This window comes from Microtus ochrogaster, chromosome 2 (assembly GCF_000317375.1).
Source record: "Microtus ochrogaster isolate Prairie Vole_2 chromosome 2, MicOch1.0, whole genome shotgun sequence".
NCBI classification, from domain to species: Eukaryota; Metazoa; Chordata; class Mammalia; order Rodentia; family Cricetidae; genus Microtus; species Microtus ochrogaster.
In genome coordinates this window covers 2,984,036-3,007,740 of record NC_022010.1, presented here as the reverse complement: position 1 = coordinate 3,007,740, position 23,705 = coordinate 2,984,036, and the positions used below count along the sequence as shown (strand labels likewise).

The following is a 23,705-nucleotide window of genomic DNA, read 5'->3' as shown; positions in this document are numbered from 1 at the left end:
GGAGGAGGAGAGGGAGGAGGAGAGGGAGGAGGAGAGGGAGGAGGAGAGGAAGAAGGGTGAAAAGGGAAAAGAACGAGAAGGGAAGAGGGTGGTGATGAAGGAGGAGACAATGACAGAGATGACCACAACATGAAAGGCAATAAGAGGGAAAATCTATGGAGGGGACAAACAATCTTCTGGCTCCATGAGAAAAGCCAAAAAGCACGAGGGGGCATTTGTTTTCTGCACTAAACCCACATTGTACCAAGTTCCTTTCACTGTGTTGGCTGCAGAACAGATTTTCCTCCAAATCCAAAGTATGCCCCATCTACTCACGGGGTTCACACCCACCTGGAGGTGAAGAACTTCTGGAATTGCCTAACCTCCTTTTCCAGCAGGGCCTGTAGCTGGCCATCCCCAACTCCATCCCGATATACCACCACGCTCTGGGGTTTCTGCTTTTCGTTTGCGACCCAGGAATTCAGGGCAGCTGAATGGGAGTGGGAGAAGGTAGGTGAACACACTGCAACCAGGAGGGCCAGCTTCTGTTACTCTAACACCTTCTAGATTGATCTTCTAAGAGCCTTAGCTTCCTGCAGTTTCACTATCTACAACCTCAGGATAGCCCAAGGTTTCTTAACATTTATCTCCCTGAAGTCCCGAGATAGACAAGTATAAGGCAGGGAGACTCTGCCCGGCGGGCTGATGGCCAGTGTCACTGGCCTGAGTCCACTATAGTCACTGCTAGGTGGACAGACATCCCTGACCCCATCCTTACCCTACCATCTCCCCACCACTGATACACACAGGCTAGGGAGACAGCTCAGTCAGTAATGATATGAGTTTGGTCCCCAGAACCCATGTAAAACTGTCAGACATGATGGGGTGTGTTTGTAAATCCTAGAGCTCGGCAGGTGGAGAAGGACAGAGCCCTGGAGCTCCCTGGCCAGCCAGCCTACCCTAACCATGAGCTCCAGGTCAGTAATTGACCGTCCCCCAAAAGCCAGGTGGATGGTGCCTAAAGAATGACAGCCAAGATTGTCTTCTGGCCTTCATTGTATATATGCATGCCTTTGCATGCATGCTTTCATATGCGCATGCATGCACACATATGGAAATATTTTCAATCATAACTAGTGACCTGTGGGGACAGCATGCCCAATTGTCGAGAATGCTGGCAGGGAGTTAGGTTCACCAGCCTCCTCAGGCACTAACCTTGCAGACAGCTCTGCAGATCATTGACAATCTCCTCTGCTGTATCCTGAAAGAGACACTGGGAGTGCCACCTGTTTACAGAGAAGTTGACCAATCAGAAACCTTATTTTGCCACTTAGATTCTGAATTAATTCATAACCACCTCTTCCCCAGTCAATATCACCATCAGAAACAAGATTCAGTGAAGGATCTTGCATGCTGTCTGGCCATTTGGTGGGTGGGAGTTGAACACACACACAGCTTGAAAACATTAACTGTGCCGTAGGACAAAGCAGCTTGTCTCTCAATACCCACAGCTGCTGTGACAACTTCCGTAGCCATCAAGTCATCCATGGCTCTGCTTCTATTCCCTTCCTGGGAGTAAACACATCTGCCCTGGGGTGTCACACGATAGATTTGTTTCTTTTCAGTCACTTGATGGGTAATTAGTACCTCAGGACAGAATCAACATTTCTGGTTTGACATTTTTACTGCCATATTCCCTAAATCTGGACATAGGACAAGCCCAGAAACACCCATTCTGGGGCTGATGAGATAGTATAGTTGGTCAAGTGCTTGCCATGAAAGGGCAAGGAACTGAGTTCAGGTCCCTAGTACCCACATAAGAAGCCAGGCATGATAAAACCTGCTTATAATCCAAGTGCTGAGGCAGTGGAGACAGGATGGTTCCTGGAGTTCACTGACCAGCCAACCCAGTCAATGAGCTCCAGGTTTAATGAGAGACACTGCTTCAAAAATAACATGAAGAGTAATGGAAGAAGACTGTCAACATCCAACCTCGACATTCATGAGCATGCATACACACATATAGATGAACACATCCACTAAACACATCAACAACTACTCCCCCCCCATAGCACATTATTTTCTGGTTCCAAAGATACCTCAGAACAAAAGAACATTATTGGTTTGAAATCAAGAACTATAGTGCATGGCATCAGCCATGGGGTGCCAACTTCCCACTCCTAAACAGACAGCAGGAGATCCTGCTCTCCGTTGACAGGTTTTATTGTTGAACAATGATCATGTCACATGGCTAAAGTTGGTCTTGGACTGTCTACCTTCCTGCTTTGGTCACCTGTGTATGTGTCTACAGGGCTATGCCAACAGACCTGGCACAGCTACTAGTGTTTCTGGTGGATAGCAAAGAAAATAAAGGGATCCTTCCTCATAAGGGATCCCCTCTGCATGCTGTGAATGTGTTTTATTTTCACTGGTTAATAAAGAAGTTAATTTGACCTACGACAGGGCAAAATAGAGCTAGGCGGGAAAACTAAACCGAATGCAGGGAGAAAGAAGGCGAAGTCAGGCAGATGCCATATAGCTACTGAAGGAGAAAGCTGCTGGAACCTTAGCAGTAGGACACAGCCTAGTAGTGATACACAGATTAATAGAAACGGGTTAATTTAATATAAAATCACTAGCTAGGAACACGCCTGAGCTGTTGGTCGGTGTTGTGATTAATATAGTTTCTGTGGATTTGGGCTAGAGAGCTGGGAAACCAACCACAGTCTCCCATTTACAAATGGTACCCACCGTCTGGCATGGATCCACATAAGACCTTAAAAAAAGAGGGCTTCTAGACTCACAAAAAATGGGGAGTCAATTTGGGGCTCCTTGGCAGCCACACATTTTCAGATAGACTGTTTTCTGGTGGTGAGCAGAGGCATGGCTCCTTTAAGAAAAGGCATTAGCAGCAAAAACTATGTGGTTCCTTTAAGAGACAGCTGGTGGCACAAATGGCTCTGGCTCTTTGGGGAGGTCCTGCTATGGAGCACTTGAATACAGACTGTGGGCAGCATGCTGCAAGTTACTTGATAGCAGCATGGGCCAACTGCTTCCCAGAACTGAGTGGTGGTCCCAGAGCTGGCGGCGAGCATACCACCTCCAAGTTGGACTGGGCAGAGCCAACAAGCAAAGTTGCAGCATTAGTCCTAGCCACTCTGCTTAGCATTCTTAGAAGCACTCCTGGTCAGAAAAGGATTACAGATACTCAATAAAGACAGATGCAGACAAAGCAAATCAAAAGACCTCTAAATGGGTCACATTGTTAGATAATGTACATGGCCTTAAGAGAGAGAGAAGAAAGAGTACAGTCAAAGATTAAAGGAATAAAGATAATAAAATAAGGTAAAAAAAAAGCCAAGTAGAGATGGAAAATATGCAAAGAGTGTGGATTATGTATATTATTATATTTTCTTTGAATTTTCTGACTGTGAATGAGCTAACTACAGAGAGACATTTCATTGTACAGGCTGCTAAGTTAAACCAGCATATGCACATCCAAATTGGGGTCTAAGGATATGTTACTTTAGAAAAGATGTTCTGCTTTTGTTTTATCAGAGGATGGAAACTTGTGGATTCCTTCCAGGCTAATGTGGTCTGATGGGACAATACCTCCAAAAGGTCTCCATGAACCCTAAAAATACTTTGCCCAACAAATAACAGGAAGGAGTTTGGAGAAAGCTATGCCCAAACTCCCAGAATGATTGCTTATAAACGTTTTCATTTAAAGGGGGATGTGATATAGAAATGAATACTTTGCATTAGTATGAATCTTGGTCTATTGATACATATTTAAGGTCAGTTTTGTTACACTGTGTATACGTATTTCTGCTCCTGTTTAAAGTATTGTGTTTGCAGCTCATTTAAAAAATGTGATATATAGTTAACAGATTAATGGATAGTCATCTATAATAAAACTTTTAATTATATTAGGTTTTCTAGAAATATAGAGATATATATCAGTTATATTAGTAAATCTCCAACACTTCAAAGACCTACAGAATATGGCATTTAAACGATTTTATAGAACTTAGACTTTTCTCGACAGTAAGTCATGCCTGCTTCCAGCAGCACCAATTGCTTCAGAGAAGTCGATGGGCATTGAAGAAACTCATGGAATTTGCCTTCACTGTGACATTTGGGCAAGAAATTGCTCTTGGCTAGACTGCTTGGTCATATGCTATATGAACTGGACATGCAAGATGCACAGAAAAGTGACAGCTGAAGAAGTTCCCTAAAGAAGGTGGGACAGTCCTTCAGGGTTCCTGATTCATGAGAGTCTGCCAGACATTCCGCAGGACACAGAAGAAAGTGACTGACAAATTGCCAATATAGGTGAAACATTCTTTCAAAATTTCTGCTTCATGGAAAAGTCTGCCAGATATTATGGGCCTATAGGCTGAAGATGGATGCCCCAACATTATAGAACTCTGGGTGACTGTCTCTGTCAATTCTAGAGTTTTGGAAGTTGCTTACAATGCACTTTCTGTTTAATTAGACAATATTATATTCTTCTGAGGTCTTTGATGGAGATGAAAACTAGATAATTATAGTGTTCCTTAGTTATGAAAACAAATTAGATATGAAGCTTTAGACTCAAAGAAATATTGTAACTGTTATTGTTTCTTGATACCTGTTTTGTGTAATTTTACTATGTTAAAGTTAAAACCTTCCTTTTTATTTAGACAGCAAAGGGGAGATGAAGCGGTATTTGCCTCTGTATGCTATGAATATGTCTTATTGCCATTGGTTAATAAAGAAGCCACTTTGGTCTATGGCAGGGCAGAATAGAGCTAGGTGGGAAAACTAAACTGAATGCTGGGAGAAAGAAGGCGGAGTCAGGCAGATGCCATATAGTTGTCAAAGGAGAAAGACTCCGGAACCTCACCAGTAGGCCACAGCCTCGTAGTGATACACAGATTAATAGAAATGGGTTAATTTAAGATATAAGAACTAAGGCAGTGGTAGCACACACCTTTAATCCCAGCTGAGGCAGGTGGATCTCGGAGTTCGAGGCCAGCCTGGTCTACAGGAACTAGTTCCAGGACAGGCTCCAAAGCTACAGAGAAACCCAGTCTCAAAAAAAACAGAAAAAAAAGATATAAGAAATAGCTAGGAACATGCCTGAGCCATTGGCCAAACAGTGTGGTAATTAATATGGTTTCTGTGTGATTATTTGGGTTTGGGCTGCCAGGAAACATGAGTGCAGACCCCAGTTACACCATCCAGAGGGGATCTGGGAAGGTCAGTCTGGCTAGAGCAGTGGTTTCCAGCCTGGGGTCATGATACCATGAGGGGGCAGACAGCCCTTTCACAGGGATCACATATCCCATATCCTGCATCTCAGATATTTACATTATGATATCAAGCAAAACTGCAGTTATGAAATAGCAATGAAAATAATTTTATGGTTGGGGGGGTCACTACACCGCGAGGAACTGCATTAGAGGGTTGCATTGTTAAGAAGGTCTAGAGCGAGGAGCCCGTTCCTCCTCCCATACGCTCCTGGAGGCTGCTAGCACAGAGTCTGCCTCTGGGGCTCACTCACATGGTTAAGTCTTCCTTGGTGCTGGCCACGAATGCTGCCACTGACTTCTGCCGGTTCATAATATCATGGAAACAATCAATTCCAATGAACATCGTCTTCTCCATCTTGATTTTTAGTTTTTGTACAAGAGATAGTAAGTTGGGTTAGAACAAAACAAGAAAAGCTAAAACTAAATGAAAGGGTAGACACTTGAGTTTCACTACAAATATGTTAACTCAGGAGACAAAACCCTACATACGCCCATGTCCACCTTCTAGAGACAGGATCCTGAATATGCCCGTGCCCACCTTCCAGAGACAGGACCCTGCACACACCCATGCCCACCTTCCAGAGAAAGGACCCTGCATACGCCCATGTCCATCTTCTAGAGACAGGACCCTGAATATGCCCATGCCCACCTTCCAGAGACAGGACCCTGCATACGCCCATGCCCACCTTCCAGAGACAGGACCCTGCATACGCCCGTGCCCACCTTCCAGAGACAGAACTCTACATACCCCTGTGTCCACCTTCCAGAGGGCACCTCCCATCTTGCAGTTCATCTGCTGAGCGATCTTGGTGACTATAGTAGTGAGATTCCTTTCATCATTCAGGGTCGATGCTACAACACACTGACTGGGGACTGGCTTCTCAACGCACAGAAATGTTTTTATCTCCTCGTATCTTTGCTTTCTGTTGTCAGGCAGCACACACACCACCTGGAGAAAGACGGAAGCACCTCCACAGTGGCACAGTGGCATGAAGGGAAAACCATCTCCAGGTGGAGACCGCTCAAGTGAGGGTGTGGATTAAGTCAGCATTGTCTCTAGGCAGGAGGACTATCTAGAATTACAGCGTGAAGCACACTGCTACCTCTAACTCCAACCCCAACTCCCATGAAGGCATAGGGAAGAAGACGGGCCAATTTGGTTGTGTAAGTCCATGGCTTTAAAAAAAATAATTATAAAACTTTTATACTGATTATCCAATGTCTAAGAATTCACCATGGCATTATTTTTATTTCAAGGTGGGACAAAGAAGCCAGATCATTTCACCAGGTTCCCCAAGACTACTCATGTGTGGGGTACACACCTTCATTTTCTCCATTAATTCTTCCAGTGACCCACTGAGATAGGCACTATTACTTCAGTTACCACTTAGCAAGTGAACTTGGGGGTTGCAGACACCCCATGACTTACAAGGTGTCAAAAGTCTGTTAAGGAAAATGATTTCTATGTGCCCTGTCTATGAATCTGCGGGAAAATCATGGGCATAGTATTTTATTCTTTAAACATATTTGTTTTAATTTATCTGTGTGCTTGTTCATATGTAAACATATATACAACCACCTGTAACTCCAGTTCTAGTCAGCAGCCCTCTTCTAACCTCCGTGGGTGACTGCACTAACATAGACATGCCCGCATACAAACATACACAGGACACATAACATGCCCCCCACAGACACACACAGGACACACCGTGCCCCCCAAGACACATACACAACACCCAACGTGCCCCCTACCGACACACACGACACCTGATGTGCCCCCCACCGACACACACACAACACCTGACGTGCCCCACAGACACACACGACACCCGACGTGCCCCCCACCGACACACACGACACCTGATGTGCCCCCCACCGACATACACGACACACAATGTGCCCCCCACGACACACATGACACACAATGTGCCCCCCACCGACACACACAACACATAACATGCCCCCACACAGACACATGACATGTAACATGCCCACACACGAACACACACAACACATAACATACCCACACACAGACACACTTATGACATAGTTTAACACATTTAAATAAAATACATGCAACTGCCACTTTTAGAACAGTCCCTGGATGTGAATCAGCTCCGCACCATTTGAGTATCTTTTGAAACATGTTTCTGTAATGCTTGCCTAAAGGAGCCAGGATCCTCATTGACTTGATGCCTGGAAAACAAGCATACCATCCTTGTTTAGAAGGTGAACAGAGAAGCGCTTCAACCATGCAAGAAAGAGAAAACCAGACACATAAAATGCCAAGGTAGGCATTTCAGCACAACTCTTAAAAAGGGAGTTGGGGTAGCAGGGCTTCTCCGTGGTTAAAGGTATTTAGTGACAACCTAATGGCCAGAGTTTAGTCCTTGTCCCCACATACTAAAGGAGGACTAACGCCAGCTCCTGCCAGTTGTCTTGCGTGTGTGCTCTGCCCTGCCCCAAAATGAAATACATGGATGAATAATGTAATAAAAATATCTTAAGAAATCAAAATAAAGGGGCTGGAGAGATGGCTCAGAGGTTAAGAGCATTGCCTGCTCTTCCAAAGGTCCTGAGTTCAATTCCCAGCAACCACATGGTGGCTCACAACCATCTGTAATGGGATCTTGTGCCCTCTTCTGGCCTGCAGGCATACACATAGAATATTGTATACATAATAAATAAATATATATTAAAAAAAAGAAATCAAAATAAAAACATGTCAGGATCACCAGCTTGGAAGTGTAACAATGGAGGGGCTAACCTGAGGTAGACAGGTGACACAGAGCATCCTCAGCAGACTCAACTGAGGAGTGCTCCCAGGCACAGTGAGGGACATACACTTGGCGGCTCATTTGAGGTCCCTGTGAGTTCAAACTCTAGACCCTACACTGGGAAGTCTAGAAAATGAGTCAATGCCCTAATCAGAACTATCGGAGGGGACTCCCTGTGTCTGCAGGGGGTTGGGGCAAGAGGGTCACTTTGAAACACCCAGTCCAGGGCAGTCTTGCCTAACACAGTGTCTCCGCCTGACCCCACCCCTCCCCGGTTGCCCTGTGCTCAGGAGAGACCAACTCGTCCTGAGGGAAAAGGCGCCCTGGCGCTGGCCTGCTGGGCCAGCCTTTGCAGTGTGTCCGGGTGCGCTCCAACCACCTAGCTGCTTCACAGCCCTCGCCCATCAGAGCTGCTAAATCCCACGCCTTCCGTGGCACCTCACATGCACAGACCACAGATCCGGGTTGACGGGTGTTGATTGGAAGACTTGGAAATGCTTCATTTTGAACAGATTTTAGGAAGTTTTATCAAGAGGATGGGTGATTCCTGGGAGTGGTGTGGTGTGGTGTTAGAGGTAAAGGCCTGGGAGACGCTCTGTGAATACAGAGGAAGGGACCAAGAGCCAAGGAACACAGGCAGCCTCCAGAAGCTGACCAGAGGAAAGATGCTGAGCTATATCAGATGCTTGATTTAAGGGGGGAAAAAGCAAACAAAACAAAACAGAGACAGAAACAAACTCCCTTGGGACATCTGAACAAGAATAAAATGTGTGCAACTTTAGCAACTACATATGTGACATTTGTCACAGCAGCCAGGGGGCGCTACTAACAACAAAAAGACATCACCAAATAAGGGGCCAGCCAGAAGGCTCAGTAGTGAGGGCCTGGTGACCTGAGGGCTCTCCAGGATCACGACGTGGAAGGAGAGAACTGACCCCCTTAGGCAGTCCCCTCTGCTCTGTTGCTGTGTGCTATGGCTTGCACGTGTGCGATTAACAAAACTAAAACAAAATTCAAGGTCTCCCTATATCCCTAGATGTCCTGGAACTCACTATGTAGATCAGGTTGGCCTTGAACTTACAGAGATCTGCCTGCCTCTGCTTCCCAAGTGCTGAGGGTAAAGACGTGGACTACCATGCCTGGTACAAGATGTCTATGTGTGTGTGTGTATATATGTGTGTGTGTGTATATATGTGTGTGTGGTGTACGTGTGTGTGTGGTGTACGTGTGTGTGTGGTGTACGTGTGTGTGTGGTGTACGTGTGTGTGTGGTGTACGTGTGTGTGTGTGGTGTACGTGTGTGTGTGGTGTACGTGTGTGTGTGGTGTATGGCCATGCGCGTATGTGCATGCTATGTGCGCATATGTGCATGTGTATATGTGTGTGTATGGTGTATGTGTGTGTATGTGTGTGTATGTGTGTGTGGCATGTGTATATGTGTGTGTGGCATGTGTACCTGTGTCTGTGTTATAAGGTGGGGGCCTGAGGTGCCTACAGAGGTCAGCAGAGGGCATCAGATTCCCTGGAACTGGAGTTCCAGGCAGCAGTGATTCTCTGTGGCATGGGTGCTAAGAACAGAAGTCCAGTACTCCTAAGAGCAGCCAAGTCATCTCTCTAGCTCCATTCCCCACAACCAACAGAAAGTTATTTTTAATCACTATATGAAATAACAATTGCTTGTCTTTTTCAAATAAAAATCATTTTTTTACTGAAACAGTTTTCCATTCTCTTTTGATGGATGCCTTGCTCATCCTGGATATAGTGGCCTTGGACCTTCCCCGAAGCAATGTCCCTTACCCTGAGGTGTGGATGGGGGTGGGGTGGGGGAGGGTAAGTGGAGGGAATGGGAGGAGGGGAGGGAGTAGGAACTGGGATTGGTATGCATAATGAAAAAAGATATGTTTAAAATTTTTTAAAAAAAAAAACCTATCTATCATAAGGTTTCTTTCTGGGTTGAAAAAAATTGAAATAATTTTTTTTTTGTTTAAGAGAACACGATTCCTACAAAGTAATAATTCTTGCAATTTGGCTTCCCAAGGGTAACCAGCTGGTTCAGACTAGGACATACTCAGTCCCTGCTTACCTTGCTGCCCGTGACATTTTTATATTCATTTTTTCAGTGACCTTCTCGAGTGTGCTCACTAGCCGGTTGACCTGGGAGGAGCAGTTCCTGGTGTGCAGGATCACCCAGCGATCTAAGGACTTTGCTCTATGTAAGGCTATGTTCTTCGAGTCCCTCAGCCAGTTCTGTAGGTGTGGTTTGACAGTGTACTGGAAAGGAATTCAAGACATAGAAAACACACCGTTTGACAGGTTGGCGTCATTGGTTCCTTCCTGCAGTGTGACCTTTCTGCTGCCTGCGAATTTGTGAGTATGTCCATCTTTTCTCTTTGTGAAACTGAAAGCCAAGGCTGCCCCGAGCTGCAGGACTCCCCACCTTGGCCTTGGGACTCTCTTCTCAAATATGGAGTAAATTTGATATTTAAGATGCAGGTGAGGAAAACTGGGCCTCTAACCACAGTTGGTGAGAGAAGCAGATGGTGCTAACCTCCTACATAGACAAACCGAAGTCTGGTGCAGACTGGCAGATGAGACCAACCTGCCTCGGCATCTCTCTACTCTAACTAATCAAAACTATTCGCTCTGCCTAGCTTCCATTCTGACCTGTTACACTTCAGACCAATACTGATGCCCTGGGGCTCCGCCAAGCCATCCTGGCCCAGGGAGCAGCCCAAACACGGGAACTTCTATCCCCAGCAGCAAATGCCCACAATTAGATAAAGATGGAATTCAGAGCTTGCTTCGGTACTAAGCACGGCAGATGTCTCCTATCAAACATTCTTCCCCTCACACAATGAGGTCATCTTGAGGGGGTAAAAAGCGACAATTGTGGTTATTAATGGGTTTTGAGCTGAAGGTGCTATAGCCAACTCCAACCTGCTTACCGATCGGGCACCTTGGAAAAGCTTTACTGAGCTCAGAACTCTTCCTGGCACAGACAGACTGTTGCCATCAAATGTCACCTTCCACTGCAGGAACTCATTTTTTATGCTTTGATTTCTGAAAAACAAATCCCAAGAGTTCCAACAAAGCAAGAAAATAACTTGGGTAGTTTCCCTTGAATCCAAGGTCTTACTCTACACTATGATGCCACAAACAAAACTCTGAGGGTGATGTCTTTTCCTCTTGTGCCTGTACACTCACTTCTGGGCCAGTCTCCCCTTGTTGGAAGCTAACACTTGATTGTCAAGAAGATGGAGCTGTTCTGTCCACAAAGGACCACGTCTGTAATCATTGTTATGTATTATATATGTATGCATATATATGAGAGCTCACCCATGTATCTACATGTAGATTCTAGAACAATGGGGGAATCTTCCTCTATAGCTCTTCACTTTAGTTTTGAGGCAAGGTCTCCCACTGTGCCTGGACCTCACCCACTTGAGCGAGATTGACTGGCCAACAAGCCCCTGGGATAACAGGTAAATGCCTGGCTTTTCATGCAAGCTGTAAACTCAGGTCCTCATGCTTCTGCAGTAGGCAGCTCACCCAAAAAGCCATCTGTCCAGCTGTTTTGAGGCAGAATCTCTTTATGCTGCCCAAACTGGGCACAAGTTTGTAAGTTCCATCTCAGCCTCCAGTATGCTGGGATTTCAGACCCAAATTTCTATCCCTGGCTTATGATTGTCATCGTTTTAGCAGAAGGATCATAGGTGTCAAAAGGCTACAGCCAGGTCTCAACCTGCATACAATGCCACATACAGGTACACACACAGCAACCAAGAAAGGTACTTACGTCTGAATGTCGTTTATGAAATTGTTCAGTGCGATCCTCCGATTCACTGGGCTCATTCTCATTCTGTCAGTCAGCTGCGCCATTAGGCTATGGTTTTCAGATACAGCACGTGATAGACCTTTGGAAAATGCAAGAAGCTACAGCATACAGGTGAGGGTCAACTGGTCCTAGAGAAAATGCAAGTCTGTATCTAGGGACAGAATAACCAACTGCCTCGAAGGATGCAGTTCCAGGTCAGAGTACTGGGAAAGCCTGAGTTTCTGCACCTGATGTTTAAAGAAGAGTTAACTTCCACAGAGCCATGTAGGTCATACCTGTCAGGTAACACAGCTGAGGGATCAGGAAGATAGGCTCATGAGGTGTAGACGTCTGGCCCTTCTTCCACTTGCCCAAGCTCATCAAGAGTGGCTGATTCAGCTCAGTTATGGTGGTCTTGTATCGCTGCTCCATGGAGGTGAGAAAGACAAAAGGTCAACACAACTCCAGTAACTTCCCAGGAAGAGAAGCATGGGTCACACAAGACACAGAGACATCACACCCACTATCTCCCTAAAAATGTGTGGAGAATTTTTCTGTCTACATGGGTGTGGTAAGACCCCAGCCTTTACAAGCATTTGTGGCCAAAGGGAAGGGCTCCATAAAACACACCATCAAAACTATGTGTGGAGATGGATGACAAACTCTTGTGTGGTGTCTGTGTGCATGCACATGTGCGCACATGCAAGCAACATGTCTGATATATGTGTTTGTGGTGTATGAATGTGTGTGTGAGAGTGTACTTGTATGTGTGCAATGTGTTTGTAGCTGTGGGGTATGTATGTGCTAGTATGTTTGCCTGTGTATGCTTGTAAATGTGTAATGTGTTCGTGATATGTCTGTGTTTGTGGTATATGCATGTGCATGCATAAATATGAGCTAGTGTGCTTGCCCGTGTATGTGTGGTGTGGGAAGTCCTGTATATGTTTGCTTGCTTTTGTTGATTAATGAATAAAGAAGCTGGCTTGGCCTGTGATAGGGCAGAGCTAGGCAGGGAAAACTATACTGAATACTGGGAGAAAGAAGGTAGAGTCATGAGACGCCATGGAGCCGCCAGAGGAGAAAGATGCAAGTTGCCAGCAGGAACCTTGGCAGTAGGCCATGAGCCTCATGGTAAAATCTAAAATAATAGAAATGGGTTAATTTAAGAGATAAGAGTGGGCTAGAAATATGGATAAGCCAATAGGCCAAACAGTGTTGTAGTTAATACAGTTTCTGTGTGGTTGTTTCAGTTCTGGGCAGCTGGAAACAAACAAGTGACCTCCTTACAACAGAATGGTGCGCCAGCATGGTCGATTAGATCCATGTAAAATCTGAGAAAGCGTTAAAAGGACACAGAAAACAGGTTAACACAGCTTCTTGCTCTGCTTGCTGGCAGCATGCCACAGCTCCTTTGAGAGAGGTCTTCCTGATTAAGCTATTGAAAAAAAATCCACACGGTTTTGAAACCGTCACTTCTTGGGCTATACTTCCAGTACGAACTCTGACTCTTTTGGGAAGTCTGGGTATGGAGGATTTAAACAGAGTTTATGAACATAGTGCTATAACTTGTTTAATGGAAACACAGACCTGCTGTGACCTAACCCTGGATCTGGGCAGAGAGAATGGCTCTCAAAGGTAATGAACGGATCCCCTCCGCCATGTTGGACTGGGCAGAGCCAAAAAGCAAAGCAGTCTTAGTCCTTGTAACACTGCTTAACATTTTAAGAAGTGTTCCTAGGCTCCTGGACAAAAAATTTCAGATACACAATAGGACATAAAAGACCTCTAAATGAAGCACAGTGTGTTTAATGTACGTAGGCTTGGGAGAGAGAGGAAAAAGAGTAAAGAGACAGTAAATGTAATATAAGAGTACAGACAGTCATAGATTCAAGGAGTAAAGATAATAAAATATTAAATTTGTAGAAAAGATAATAGAATAAGAAAAATAAGTCACATAAAGATGGAATATGCACAGAGAATCTGAATTATACATATTATTGCATTTTCTTTAATTTTTTGACTGTGAAGAAACTAAGTACAGAGAGACATTTCATTGTATGGGCTGATAAGTTAAACCAACATATATATTTTAAAGGTATCTTTACTCCAAAATTTGGGTCTAAGGATTTGTTGCTTTGGAAAAGAGGTTCTTTTGTTTTACAGAGGATGAGAACCTATGGACTCCTTCCAGACTAATGTGGCTTGATGGACCAAGGTCCCCTAAAAGATTTCTGTGAATACCCCCAACAAAGCAAGAAGCAGTTTGGAGAGAACTATGCCCATATCCCCAAATATTGTTTATAAATGTTTGTTTACATTTAAAGGGTAATATGTTATAGAGACTTGCATTGGTATGAATCTTGGTCTATTGATACAAATTTAAGGTCAATTTTGTTATGTGTATATTTCTGCTCTTGATTAAGGGATTGTGTTTGTGCAGCTCATTTAAAAATGTAATGTAGTTAAGAAATACAGGTTAATAGGTAATCATCTATAACAGTCAAGCTTGTAGTCATGTTAGGTTTTCAGATATAGAGAGATAAATTTCAGTTAGATTGGTAATCTTCAAACCTTTCAAAGATCTACAGAATATGCCATTTAAAATATTTTAAGAACTTAGGACTTTTTATAACATTGAGACACATCTGCTCCTGGCAGCACCAATTCAAGAGGAAGATGGGTATTGAAGAGGCTCCTCATGGAGTTTGTTAGTCATTTGGGCAAGAAACTGCTCTTGCTTGGCCTGCTTGATGTTATGCTGTATGGACTGGACTTATAGAACCCACAGAAAGATGACTGCTGAACTTGCCTAAAGAAGGTTAGAATGTCCTTTGGGGTTCCTGCTTCATGAAAGAGTCTGCTAGATATTCTGCAGGACACACACAAAAAAGTGACTTGACAAACTGCCAATATAGGTGGAACTGTCGCCGGTTGTGGTGGCGCACGCCGGTAGGATTTGCTGAAGGAGGCAGAGGCAGGAGGATCACGAGTTTGAGGCCAGCCTGGGCTAGGTGGAACTGTCTTTGAAATTTCCTGCTTCGTGGAAAAGTCTGCCGGATACTATGGGCCTGTATACTGAAGATGGGTACCCCAATGATACAGAAGAACATTGGGTGACTGTCTAGGCAATGAGATGTCTCTGTCAATTGTAGAGTTCTAGAACTTCCTGTTTACTTAGGTAATATATCCTTCTGGAGTCTTTGATGGATTAAAGAATAGATAGTTACAGTTATAGGTTTCCTTAGTTACAGTTACAATTTTCCTTAGTTATGATAAAAGATAAAGTACATATACATATTGTAACTGTAATTCTTGCTTGATGCCTGTTTTGTTATATGTAATTTTGCTATGTTAAAGTTAAAGCCTTCCTTTTTGTTTAAACAGAAAAAGGGAAATGGTGTGAAAAGTCATTCAGTATATGTGTTACTTTTATTGGTTAATGAATAAAGAAGCTGGCTTGGCCTGTGATAGAGCAGAGTAGAGCTAGGTGGGAAAACTAACTGAATGCTTGGAGAAAAAAGGCAGAGTTGTGAGACACCATAAGTCGCCAGAGGAGAAAGATGCAAGTCGCTAGCTGGAACCTTGGCAGCTATAAGGTAGGCCATAAGCCTCGTGGCAAAATATAATAAAAATGGGTTAATTTAAGAGATAAGAGTGAGCTAGAAATATGCATAAGCTAATAGGCCAAGCAGCATTATAGTTAATACAGTTTTTGTGTGGTTGTTTCAGTTCTTAGAAGCTGGGAACAAACAAGCGGTCTCCTTACATCAAGTGCACGTGTGCGTGTGTGCGTGTGCGTGCGTGTGTGTGTGTGTGTGTAGGTTAGAGGTCAGCATTAAGTGTCCTGCTCTATCACTCACCATCTTACCTCGAGACAGGGTTTCACTGCACCTGAACCCTACAGATCAGGCAGACTGGCCCACAGGTCTCTGCAATCCTGCCTCCACATGCCAGCAGTGGTTTATAAACACTGCCAGCTCTGGCTTTTATGTGGGTGACAGGGATTCAAATGTGGGTCCTCATGCTTGAGTGGCGGGCACTTCACTCTCCAAGCCATCACCCCAGTCCAAGAGACTTACAAAAAGGGCAAAACCTCGTCCCTCCTAAATGTCAGTTACGGGTCTTCCAGCCTCTCTGCTGAGTCATTTCTGCTAAACTTAGACCCTGCATGCAGCTTCACCTATTGTTTGTCTTTTCTCATGCCACCCTCCCATTCAACACCTCACTGTTGGGGGACCCTTCTTCCTGTATGCTTGAGTACTGGAAACCAGACTTGGGTCCTCTGGTGGAACAATTTGCATCATCTTTCCAGCCCAAGCAGCTGCTCTAGAGTATCCTCATGACACCCTGCCCTATCTGAGACTCCCCACCACAGTACTCACCAACTGTCCCCAAGCTGGTGCCTGTGCCCTGTCCACCCTCCCCTGACCACCCTAATCCAGGCCATCATCCTTTGACTCCAGAGCAACTGCCTCACTAAGTTTTCCTGTCTCCATTTCTTTTTTTCGGTTAGCAAATAAAAGACTGGAGTTTCTTATGACATCTTCATGCATGTTACATGAAGTGCCATTACACTTTGCTGTCTTGCTCCTATTGCCCTGACCTCTGCCTTCTGTATTCCCCTTTCCTCACTCCAATAGGGTCCCCTTCTGCTTTCATGTCTTCTAAATATGTGTGATATGGAGCCAAGTCACGGAACCAACTTACACATCCATGAATAGATAAGATACATGGGTAAAGAACTCTGATACATATAATACTTGAGAGCAGAGGTGGGCAGTGTATGAGGAGGTGGTAGGAAAGGGTGAGAAGAATAACAGCATGTTTCAAGATCAAAGCACATGGCACAGATGCCGAGAGTTCATCGCTCCATATGATACGTGTGCGCGCGTGCACGCATGTGTGATGGTCATGATCACATATGGTAGCAACATATAGGTGATATATATTGCATGGTGCATATGTCACACTCTGCTCAATACCATTGGCTCACAGTGCAATCTGGTTTGTCCCAGCATATAAAATGTGACTCCAGGTGGTTTCTGCCCCACGCAGTTTGTCTTACTAGCTTTGTTGGTGACAAAACCTGCCAGACACATCCTGAGTCCCATGTTTCTCCCTCATCTGCCCAGCTCAGTCCTTTCTGCTTTTCTGAGATACTCTGTGACCTCTTCAGTAAATGTCCATGCCTCCATAGATAGAGCAGAGCGGAACGTATTAATACATGTTTCAGCCACCTAAAGACAATGTAGAAATCAATTTATCTAATATGAGCATCTTCACGATTTAAATATTTAGAGAGAGAAATCCCTTACCTCCCTGTAGTAGTCTATGTAGGTGGTCCTGCTGCCATCAAATTTTTCAAATGTATCTTTAGGTTTCTTCTCCCAGTTGACATCATCGATTCTGTAGGTTTTATTGTTGTACCTGTGGTGGAGGTAAGAATCAAGCTCTGACCATTCATGGTACACAGCCATGCTGGGAAGAAAGTATTGCAAATTCTGACACACTGTGCAAGTTCATCCATGCCAGGGGTCTTGTCCATCTTATTTTTTAGAATACACAGGGTTGACCATTTGAACATCAACAAGGTTTTACATTTCATCTATCAAGAAAGAATACCAAAATGCTAAGTGGCTCTTACCTAACCCGAATCTCCTGGTCCTACCCAAGGCAGTCACTGAGTGCTCTTGTCTCTCTCCACTCTGACCTGGTCACACATTTTATATAAATCAGAGTACTCAGAGAATACATAATCATTTCTGACTTGCTTCCTCCACCGGTCATAAGCATGTCATACGTTCCTATTTCTAAGTAATATTCCATTGTATGAACATAAAATGCCTCATCTACTGACAAAATGGTAGACATCAAGTCTGCTCAGCTTTGGACTGTGATGGAATTTATGGTCATCTTGGTAGACACAAGCTCTCACTTCCTTTTGGAAATACCTATATAACTGAGTGGGTTTCCTATATAGGTTATATGGGAAATACCTATACAACTGATATGGGAAATACCTATATAACTGAGTGGGTTTCCTATAAAGGTTATACGGGAAATACCTGTATAACTGAGTGGTTTCCTATACAGGTTATATGGGAAATACCTATATAAGTGGGTCAAGGGTAACGTCATTGTCACCGCTGAGGGCATGTCTGGTTGTTTTCCAGAGAAATGGTTTCAGAGTCCTACACTTTTTACACTCCAGTGATATTTCACTTGTGGTTGGTTCTGACTTGTCACCTCTGCACTGGACTGTTTATCTTGGCTGTCCCCATGAGTGTGAAGTAGCACACTGGGTACAGTAGCATCCCTGTTACCCAGGGTGAGCACCACTTCACTTCCTGGTCAGCAGTGTGCTCCCTTCCAACAAGCGTCTGGAAACATGTCTGGTCAGATGCTTTCCTCATTCATAAAAACCGAGTTGTCTTTTCATTGTGCTGTTTATATTCTGTAAGCACCTTTACAAGCTGTGTGACTCGAGCATTTTCTCCCTTCCTGTCCGTTTGTCCTCATGTCTTCACAGCATGCTTACAACACTCTACCTATGCTTCCCCCCCCCTTTCTTTTTGGGGTCTTATCTAGGAGTGCTTTTCTTTCATCTAAAGTCTGATGTTTCTAATAAAATTATATTTTCACAAAGTCTATTTTGAATTCCCAAGTTAAATTTGGGTGAGTTTTGTGTGTTCTATAGGGAGGAGCATACAGATGCTCAGTTACCCCAGCGCATTATTATAAAGACTATGCTTGACCTGAAGTGATCCACATTCCCATCAAACACCCAGGGACTATGAAGGGCTCAGCTTCACTGGACTCTCAACTCACCACTCTGCTGGCACCAGCATATCAGGGTTCCTGTGTTTTCTAATAAAGTCTAAAGTCAGGCGAGGTGAGCCTTGGCTCTGTTTTTCCTGCTAGTTTAGCTGCATCACTGGTTCCTTAACTGCACTTACTCATCAAGGTAAAGTTTCTGGTACAGAAGGAGAAATGAAGATAAAGCATCCTCCAAGGTGGAAGCTGCCCTCGGGCTAAACCTAGCACTAGACACCAACAGTTTAGAACAGGATGAACGTGAGCAGAAAAACCATCAAGGTCCAGGAGCAAACAAAGGGATATGCAGGGGCATGAGACAGACACCAGACACATTGGCGCCCACACCCAATCCTCAAGCTGGGGAAGCAAGTGAGAAGGATCACATGATGCTTGTTTTCCTAGTTTAGCCCTGCATTTCATTAATGTGTGCTGCAGAATATTTGTTTAGCTACGTAAGGATGCGCTGCATTTGTTTACGCTGCAGAATATTTGTTTAGCTACGTAAGGATGAGCTGCATTTGTTTGTGTAACGATGTGTTACCATTTTACCTTGCCTACCTAAGGTCTAATAAAAGATTGGTCTAATAAAAGGCTGAATGGCCAATAGTGAGGGAGGAAGGATAGGCGGGACTTCCAGGCAAGGAGAGTAAGTGGAAGAGGAATTTAGATGAAGAAAGGAAAGGAGACAACAGGGAGATGCCAGGGCCAGTCAGACATGGAAGACACAGGAAAGTAGGACGTATAGAAAGAAAGAGGTTAAAAAAAGCCCTGAGGCAAAATGTAGATGAATAGAAAAAGATTGAATTAAGTTAAAAGAGCTAGAAGGATAAGCCTAAGCTAAGGTCAAGCATTCATAATTAATAAGTCTTCCGAGTTTTAATTTGGGAGCTGGTTGGTGGCCCAAAGAAAACTCCAACTACAAATGTGTGCTGTTTGAGCATGACAAAGCTTTTCGTGAGGGACTAAAGCGACAGCCAGAGCGACTAGTCAGTGTCTGAAACAGACTTACGTGGTGTAAACAATGGATCCCACCATCTCTTCAGAGACTTCTTTCTTTTTTGTGGCTTTATCATTCTTCTCAAGTATGAGGTCCAACACAGTTTTCTTCTGGAGCAGCCTGTGCGTCACGTCAGCACACAGGGTCAGGCTCTTCTCATACGGTAGGATGGAAGTAGTGTAACTACGCTTGATGTCCATTCTGTGAAAGAATCCATTACACAGAGGCTAGTCCCAGCATTCCATGTCAGAACTGGGCTCACCACAGGAGCTGCTTGGTCTAAAGTCCTTATTTTCATCAGGTCCCTTCTGATCTTCAGAAGGACCATCAAAGGAAGTCCACTTACAAGCCACCCATGATCTTTGTCAAACTATACTTATAGCCATGGTGCTCAAAGCATCAAGCTAGATGTAATTTTATATGCTGTAACATTTGACACCAGCAGCACAGGCATATAGAGTTAATGTTATCCACATTGTTCTAGAGGAAATTTCCCAGGCCTCATTTGATTTATTGTTCATATAATAGCTAGAATATGGAACAATGCTTATCAAGCCAAGAATGGTTGCATATGCCTGGTAGAAGCAAGAGGATTTCTAAGTCAGAAGCCACTCTGGTCCACATAGTGAATTCTAGAACAGCCAGGGCTACACAGTGAGCCCCCACCTGAATGCCAAACAAAAGTTTATCGTACTCAGTTTTAATTTGACATGCAGTACCACTATAGAGCCTGGGGCTCAGCCTTCTCCCACCTCAGCATAAGGCTTGCATTATCGTTTCTTCAAGGCGGGGTCTCTCTACATAGCTCTGGCTGTCCTGTAACTCACATTGTAGAGCAGGCCGGCCTCAAAACCACAGAGATCCATCTGCCTCTGCCTCCAGAGTGCTGGAATTAAGGTCATGCACTGCCACCATCTCAGCTTGCCTCAGTACCTTGAGTGCTGGGATTGTTTTTAAGGTCAATCTTTTCACCTTACATTAAATTGAATTTGCTTTTTGGGACAGGGACTTCCTCTGTAATCTTAAACTCTCATCAATCCTGTCTCAGCCTCCCACATGCTCAGATTATCCAAGCCTGGCATGGTGAATCTTTGCTGTTCACAATTGGTGGGTGTCACTTAAAAATCCATGCTCCTTGCTGCAGACTCTGCGTTTGGTGAGCTAGAGGCAATGCTAGAGAGCTCATCTGCGTTGTGTTGTGATAATGACAGAAAGCTACCACCGGGCTCAGAATCAGAGCTGTGAGTTGGCCCACCCCAACATCCAACACATCAGGATCTCCATGACACAGGACAACAATAGGATATCCAAGAGGAAGCCCAGGGGGAGCTCATTATCAGTGGCATAGCAGAAGCCAGAGGCCTGGAGCCAGACCAATGGCTTCAAAGACTCACAGCAGTGAACACTTGCAAGGAAAGTTGAATGTATTAAAGGGCAAATTAATTCATCGCAATGCCCATCAAAATCCCAGCAAAATTCTTCCAAGACCTCGAAAGAATGGTATTCAAATCAACTTCATATGGAAAAGCAAAAAACCCAGGATAGACAAAACAATCCTATACAATAAAAGAATTTCTGGAGGCATCACAATCCCTGACTTCAAACTCTACTACAGACCTACAGTGCTGAAAACAGCCTGGTATTGGCATAAGAACAGAAAGAAGGACCAATGGAACCGAATTGAAGACCTGGATATCAATCCATACATTTTTGAACACCTGATCTTTGATAAATAAGCAAAAGATATCAAATGGAAAAAGAAACCATATTTAACAAGTGGTGCTGGCATAACTGGATTATCAACATGTAGAAGAATGAAAATAGATCCATATCTATCACCATGCACAAAAGTCAAGTCCAAATGGATCAAAGACCTCATCATAAAGCCAGACGCACTGAACCTTATAGAAGAGAAAGTGGAAAGTACACTTGAATGCATTGGCACAGGAGACCACTTCCTAAATCTAACTCCAGCAGCATAGACACAGAGAAACAATAAATGAGACCTCCTGAAACTGAAAAGCTTCTTTAAAGCAAAGGACACGGTCAACAAGACAAAATGACAGTCTACAGAATGGGAAAAGATCAACCCCACATCAGACAGAGGTCTGATCTCCGAAATACACAAAGAACTCAAGAAATTGGACACCAAAAGAACACATAATCCAATAAAAAAAAAATGGAGTACAGACCTAAACAGAGAACTCTCAACAGAGGGAATCTCAAATGGCTGAAAGATAAGAAAATGTTCAACATCCTTCGTCAGAGAAATGCAAATCAAAACAACTCTGAGATTCCATCTTATACCTGTAAGAATGGCCAAAATCAAAAATACTAATAACAACTTATGCTGGAGAGGTTGTGGGGAAAAAGGAACACTTTTGCATTGCTGGTGGAAATGCAAGCTGGTACAACCTCTTTGGATGTCAGTGTGGCAATTTCTCAGAAAATTAGGAAACAACCTTCCTCAAGACCCAGTAATACCACTTTTGGGTATATATTCAAAGATGGTCAATTGTGCCACAAGGACATGTACTCAGCTATGTTCATAGCAGCTTTGTTTGTCATATCCAGAACCTAGAAACAACCTAAATGCCCCTCTACCGAAGAATGGATAAGGAAAATGTGGTACATTTACACAATGGAGCACTACACAACAGAAAAAAAATGACAGCTTGAATTTTGCAGGAAAATGGATGGAACTAGAAAACATTTTGAGTGAGGTAACCCAGACACAGAAAGACAATTATCACATGTACTCACTCATAGGTGGTTTTTAAACATAAAGCAAAGAAAGCCAGCCTACAAACCACAATCCCAGAGAACTTAGACAACAATGAGGACACTAAGAGAGACTTACATAGATATAATCTACATGGGAAGTAGAAAAAGACAAGATCTCCTGAGTAAATTGGGAGCATGAGGATCTTGGGGAAGGGATGAAGAGTGGGGGGAGAGGCAGGAAGGGGAGCAGAGAAAAACACAGAGCTCAATTAATATCAATAAAAATGTGTTAAAAAGCAATAAGCACCTTAAATACTTTAAATAAAGGGCAAATTGTGTGGCTCATCGGGCCACACTGCAACTCCCATGATGAGCCTTCTTTATCTGTTAGCTATATTTGCTCTTTGGTTTTTCTTTTAAGTTTTGTTTTGTTTTGGGGAAGAGGTCGCAAGGGCAAGAGATGTGAGGGGATGGGGGAGAGGTGGGATCCGAAGGCATGGGATGAAACCCACAAAAGGTCCTTAAAGTTAAAAGAACAAAAAGAATCACACCACTTCAAATCAGAGTAGCAGTCTCAAAGTCGATTTTCTAATTAAATTTTTACATATCAGTTTAGCCCCCCACCCCATTTTTCTCAAACCTTGAGGCCTGGAGTAGGTTTCTGAGGTCTCTGAGGTCTCCGGGATTTGACTCCATCTCTTCTATGTTATTCAGCTTCAGCAGTCTGGAAATGCAGGGAGAGGACGCTCAGTGAGTGCGACCTGGAGCACACACAAAGACACACGAGGAAAGCTACAAACACAAAGTGCTTGGTAGGTAAAGCATGTGATGAGGTTGGCCTCAAGGTAGGCAGAGTATCCTTCGCTCCCGGGGCTGACCTGGAAAATATCCTGCAGACTCCACAACCCAAATGGTCCTTATGAGTTTAGAACAGAACACATACATATTTAAGACACAAGGGGCAGACACGCAGTGTAGACATCTGTTCCTTTTTCCAGACAGGTGGCAGACCCAGGAAGTGGGCCTGGGCAGGAGGATAAATACTAAGGACCAGATGCTGAACTTGCACGTTGACTCTGAGGTTCAAACATCATTTTACTCAGAAGTCTCTTGTTTGTATCAGCTTGTGCGGCCTCAAGAACACATACAGTTAAAGGGATGCGGCTTTGTTAACTTCCAGGCACGGAGAGCACAGTGAGTGGGGGGCGCACACGGTGAGTGGGGGGCCACACAGTGAGTGAGTGGGGGGGCGCATAGTGAGTGAGTGGGAGGGCATGCACACGGTGAGTGGGGGGCCACACA

The 23,705-nt window shown here is 44.1% G+C and overlaps 1 protein-coding gene across 1 annotated transcript in view; it reads right to left on the bottom strand.

Moving 5' to 3' along the window:
* The window catches only part of Piwil3 (piwi like RNA-mediated gene silencing 3), a 31,717-nt gene that overhangs the window by 3,033 nt on the left and 4,979 nt on the right, over positions 1-23,705 (bottom strand). Inside the window, exons 5-15 of the mRNA XM_026784538.1 lie at positions 23,044-23,127; positions 19,692-19,880; positions 17,182-17,293; positions 12,163-12,289; positions 11,849-11,966; positions 7,400-7,472; positions 6,016-6,225; positions 5,528-5,622; positions 1,195-1,265; positions 327-469; positions 259-266 (exon numbers count right to left, since the gene is read on the bottom strand). Of these exons, the coding sequence (XP_026640339.1) occupies positions 259-266; positions 327-469; positions 1,195-1,265; positions 5,528-5,622; positions 6,016-6,225; positions 7,400-7,472; positions 11,849-11,966; positions 12,163-12,289; positions 17,182-17,293; positions 19,692-19,880; positions 23,044-23,127 (1,230 nt within the window). The remainder of the gene's footprint in view (positions 1-258; positions 267-326; positions 470-1,194; positions 1,266-5,527; positions 5,623-6,015; positions 6,226-7,399; positions 7,473-11,848; positions 11,967-12,162; positions 12,290-17,181; positions 17,294-19,691; positions 19,881-23,043; positions 23,128-23,705) is intronic.